Below are 5000 nucleotides of genomic sequence, written 5' to 3' on the forward strand. Positions count from 1 at the left end.
TTATTGATGGCTTTTGTCGTCACCGCCCACCAGAGGACAGATGCTTCTTCAGCCAATCACGGGCCTGAGTCTGTGGTTCTCACCGTGGGTCGTTTCCACTCCACTCCTCTGGTCTTTGCAGTAAAGGGTCCCAGCTCCTTGAACCCGAGTGAGGGGGGCTCAGCGGGGAACAGGGGGTCCTCAAACAGGGCCCCGCTCTGCAGACAGTCCTCCCTCAGGGCCTCGAAGTCCTGGTTCAGGTATTGCACGGCCCGCTGGACCGAGCCCAGGCCGCCCGCCCGCTGCCGGTCCCTGTGGATCCGCCCGGAGACGCCACTGAACATCCTGACTCAGAGACCTGCCTGGCTGGAGGAAGGAGGAGCTGAAACATAAACACATTTGACTTGAATCAGATTTCCCATCATTCACATTCTTGCAGTTTGTTTATTTAGTTACAGGTTTTGATTTTATTGTAACCCCACTGAAGTTTGATGATGTAATGGAGAAACTATAATACAAACATGATATTCATGGTTTTACTCTTTGAATATTTATAAATATCTAATATGACTTTCAGGAGCAAATCAAATACAAATGTGCTCAATCAGCATAAAAACACAAACAGCTGATTCAGTTTGTTTACGTTTTTTCACTTCCTGTTCTTGTTATATAGGCTATTTATGCACACACACACACATACAAACGAACACACGCACACATGAAAACACATGAATACACACACGAACACACACATTAACACACAGACACACATGAACACACACACACATGAACACACACATGAACACACAGACATGAATACACACACATGAACACACACACATGAACACAAACACACACATGAACACAAACACACACACACACAAGAACACACACACACACGAACACACACACACTTGCAGTGTCGGTACCAGCTGATCCTGATTTCCACACATACACACTAGGACTCACCGTGTGTGATGCTGCTGTGATCTGATGCTGCAGTACGGAGCCCCGCCCCTGACCAGCTTCATCTTCATCGTCATCGTCATCACAACATGGCGACTTAAAGAGACCAATCCGCATCGAGGCACCGATCTAAAGTCAAATCTTCGTTAATGTCCATAATGTTTGACAGTGCAGTAAAACTATGAAGGATCGGTTGAAACTGATTCACAGAAATCACACACACGCGCGCGCACACACACTTAATGACGTGATGTCCGTGTCTGTCTTATTGTTTGTTATTCCTGCTTCTATAACTAAACAAACAACACGATAGAATATAATAAAAACTAGAAGGGACAGTTTCAAAATACAGTTTTGGCTGTCAGAGTTCAAAAGATGACTGCGCTGGTTTAGAGGGCTTTTATTCTGAAAGGTCGCAGTGGTTTTTTTTCCACCTGTATTCGTGGCCTCCAGACAGGAAGTGCAGACAAGATAACGCCACCTACAGGCCACATGTGGCTTAAAACAAAGAAATGACACTTTGATGAGTTTGAGTCCAGACAGGAAACACGTTGAAATGTTGGTGGAAACATTTATTGAATTCATTTACATAAACCCTTGGTCAGGTGGTGACTTTATATAACACAAAGATATAAAACACAGAAAGCTGTGGCAGTAAACTTTAGTGATAATGAGGCTCCGCCCACACGGAGCAGCGGCGGGTGCGGCTCAGAGCATCACGAGGGTCAACCACTGCAAGAAGACACACACGTTAACACACACGCCACACGTATGTACTGATGGAGTCACTGAGTCACTTGTGTGCGTCTCACCTGGTTGAAGTCCAACTCGATGGAGCCAGAACCATGAGTGTCCATTTTGTAGAACAACCCTGAGAAGGGAAGAGGAAGAGGAGGAGGAAGAGGAAGACAAAGAGGAAGACGAGGAGGAAGAGGAAGATCACATCAGCAGTTTTTCAGAAAGAAAGAGGAAATAGCGCCGCCTTTGTTAGCGGTTACGTGAGCCTAGCTTAGCGTGTTAGCCTGGGTTGGCACGGTGACTCACTGAACATCATCTCCAGCCTCATCAAACAGCCCACAAAGTTGTCGAAGTCGACAGTCATGTCGGTGTCGGAGTATCGAGCCACCAGCAGCTGGTAGATGGCGTTATTCAGCGTGAAACCTGAGGAGAACACGGAAACAGGAAAACACTATAGGGAGGCTAATAAGATGCTAATAACACGCTACAGACAAAATGACTCGCCTAAAACGTGCTTAAGACACACTAGAAACAAAACAGAAAACAGCAACACTTAAGTTCTGTTCAAATAAAAAGCTGAATCTGTGTTTAGCTTCTGAGAAAACAACACGATTGCATTGGTTGATGAGTTATATCATCAGCAGGAGTGAATGTGATGTCATCTCGTTATGCCACGATGCTAACGAACCCTCAGACAGGACGTACCTGCTGCGCACTATCACATCCACGGGGGCAGCACAGAGCACAGATAGAGAGAGAAAGAGTTCAATACAGCAACAAAGAAGAGGAAGAGGTCACACACACACACAGTGAGTGTGTGTGAGCTGATATAATTATTGATAAACAAGCAATATATATTAATGTACGAGCAGACGCACAGGTCATAGGTCACAGGTCATAGCACACAGGTCATAGGTCATAGCAGTAGCCTAATGCCAAGGCACATTTTTACGTCAGGCTCAGTCTGTTGCTCAACAGCCCAGAATCAAACCAGGAACCTTGATCCTAGACAACCGCTCTACAAAGGAACATCTGCTAGATTCCATATTTCACCTTTGACCTCTGCACATTTTATCAGACATTTGTATTTGATCATCAGTTGAGTAGCCCCTCCCACTTTGCTCTGTGTTGCATTGTGGGACAGTGGCGTCAGACTGAAGCAACAGAGTGAGTTAGTAACCACACGACACACATTCAAAACAGGGAAGAAGAAGAAGAAGAAGAAGAAGAAGAAGAAGAAGAAGAAGAAGAAGAAGAAGAAGCGTCAGTGAGCGGGCGTCCTGTGAGGACCTTTGACCTCTGCACTGCAGCCACGTTGGCTCCCCTCACTCAGGCTCAGCTCAGGAAATAGTATTGTACGTGACGAAAACTGACCTGAGTCCTTCAAGGCCACTCGCATCTCCGGCGTGCTCATCGTCCCCGAGTCATCCACGTCATTCTTCTTGTAAATCGACTACAACAAAAACCCAAGGGTCAAAGGTCACACCTTACCAGGGTCAAAGGTCACACCTTACCAGGGTCAGATGTCACATCTTACCAGGGTCAGAGGTCACATCTCACCAGGGTCAAAGGTCACATCTTACCAGGGTCAAAGGTCACCTCTTACCAGATATTTCTGCACCTTCTTCCACAGGGTCGCAAACTCTCCGAGGCCAAGTTTCCCATTTCCACTTTCCTGCTGCTGAGTTCAGGAGCTTTAACGAACAGGTGAATCTTTAGGGTTTGTCACTGAGGTCAAAGTTCATGTGTACATGTGAGGTTTGGATACGTCCATGAGGTTGACCATGGTCCTGCAGGTCTCTATGCTGAAGCCGTCCGTTTTGATGTCAGTTCCTGTTCACATGAAGTAACAAAGTAAAGACTTGCAGCTGAGTCTGATCCATTGATTGGTTGATTTGATTTCAGCTTCACTTACGCTTGGACACGATTTTATTCAGGATGGTCTTGAGCTCGGTCGCAGCGATCTCCATGTCCTGGACCACACACAGAACTTTATGAACACGCACGCAAACACACAGTGAAAAGTGTTGATCTTGCAAAGGTAGAATTTTTTCGTGAGGGCCAAGAAAAACCCTCATGAACAAAACTCCTTTCACTTTTGGTTCTACAAAATTCTGGTGCCGGTTCTGGATGAAATCAGTCCTAACACCGGCGTGCCCCTGGCATCCTGATGACAAAACTTACGTCTCCAGCCAGTTTAGTGAAAAGGCCTCTGAATCCTGCGTCCACGTCCTCATCAGAGACCACGTCCTACACACACACACACACACACACACACACACACACACACACAAATTACTGTTATATATAATATAGAATCATGAAGAAGACTAAAATACATAAGTCTTAATACATCATCAGTTTAAGGTCATGATCCGGGGAGGTCAGAGGTCAGAAAGTAGATGAGGCGAGAGAATCCAGACGGCTGTCACTTACGTCTTCGAGCTCAGCTTGAACCGGATCATCGCAGGGTCTGAAAGGACACAGAAGCATGACATCATCACACACACACACACGTTTTTTCAGCTGTTTCCTCACGTTTACAGAAGTCGACGACAGATTTCAGTTTTCTACTTTACATTTATTATGACAAGAAAATTGTTTTAAAAGATTTAAAAGATTAAAAGATTTTCCAGTCGTGGCTCGTTGGTAAACGTGAGGACATTGTGAGGACATTGTGAGGACATTGTGAGGACGTTGTGAGGACATTGTGCTGCAGGATCAGATTTCAGTCTTACACCGTCTCAGATTGTTTCTCGGAGAAGACTCGGATGCAGAAGTCTCCGTTCAGGTGCGGCTCGAAGGTGGAGGGGACTACCAGGTACTCGCCGGGCGGCAGTTTGAAGCGAGTGCTGACCTCTCGCAGGTTGACGAAGGTCTCCGACTTGGCCGTCTGGGCGTGAGTCAGGAAGAAGTTCTTGTCCAGGTGCACCTGTCTCTGCCCGTGGAACTGAGCCAGGAAAGCAGCCAATCAGGAGCAGGAACAACAGCCAATAATCATCATTGATCCACGCGGGGACGACTGATTTAGGGACTCATTGCATTGATAAGGCAGTCACTTAAGAACTTTGAACCTTTGACCTGGTGTGCTCACCTGTTGTGGAAGCTAAAAATGCAAAAGAAAAGAAGAAGAAATGATTTAATAAAAGGTGAAAGCTGTGATTCCTTTCATCTTCAGTCACAGTGTTCTTCATCTCTGGGTTCCCACCTCGTAGATGGCAAATCCGACCGTGTGCATGTCCTCTCCTTGTTTGCGGAGCTTCCGGCGGTTCTTCTGGATCAAACCCACCACAAAGCTGCAGCCTTCCTCACCGTCA

General features: G+C 46.3%; 2 protein-coding genes across 2 annotated transcripts in view; both read right to left on the reverse strand.

Moving 5' to 3' along the window:
• The window catches only part of LOC143017399 (calpain-1 catalytic subunit-like), a 7489-nt gene extending 7166 nt beyond the window's left edge, over window positions 1-323 (reverse strand). The window contains exon 1 of the mRNA XM_076172104.1: window positions 84-323. Within this exon, the coding sequence (XP_076028219.1) occupies window positions 84-323 (240 nt within the window). The remainder of the gene's footprint in view (window positions 1-83) is intronic.
• A 1173-nt stretch (window positions 324-1496) lies between these two features.
• LOC143017390 (calpain-2 catalytic subunit-like) overlaps window positions 1497-5000 on the reverse strand; it is a 9272-nt gene continuing 5768 nt past the window's right edge. Inside the window, exons 10-21 of the mRNA XM_076172091.1 lie at window positions 4892-5000; window positions 4778-4789; window positions 4422-4633; window positions 4120-4156; window positions 3868-3933; window positions 3599-3656; window positions 3452-3516; window positions 3290-3358; window positions 3058-3136; window positions 1990-2106; window positions 1758-1816; window positions 1497-1677 (exon numbers count right to left, since the gene is read on the reverse strand). The exon at window positions 4892-5000 is cut by the window's right edge and continues 61 nt beyond it. Of these exons, the coding sequence (XP_076028206.1) occupies window positions 1654-1677; window positions 1758-1816; window positions 1990-2106; window positions 3058-3136; window positions 3290-3358; window positions 3452-3516; window positions 3599-3656; window positions 3868-3933; window positions 4120-4156; window positions 4422-4633; window positions 4778-4789; window positions 4892-5000 (907 nt within the window). The 3' untranslated portion in view covers window positions 1497-1653. The remainder of the gene's footprint in view (window positions 1678-1757; window positions 1817-1989; window positions 2107-3057; window positions 3137-3289; window positions 3359-3451; window positions 3517-3598; window positions 3657-3867; window positions 3934-4119; window positions 4157-4421; window positions 4634-4777; window positions 4790-4891) is intronic.

Source organism: Genypterus blacodes, unplaced genomic scaffold (assembly GCF_046128005.1).
Source record: "Genypterus blacodes isolate CSIRO-AG114 ecotype Tasmania unplaced genomic scaffold, CSIRO-AGI_Gbla_v1 ptg000282l_1, whole genome shotgun sequence".
NCBI classification, from domain to species: Eukaryota; Metazoa; Chordata; class Actinopteri; order Ophidiiformes; family Ophidiidae; genus Genypterus; species Genypterus blacodes.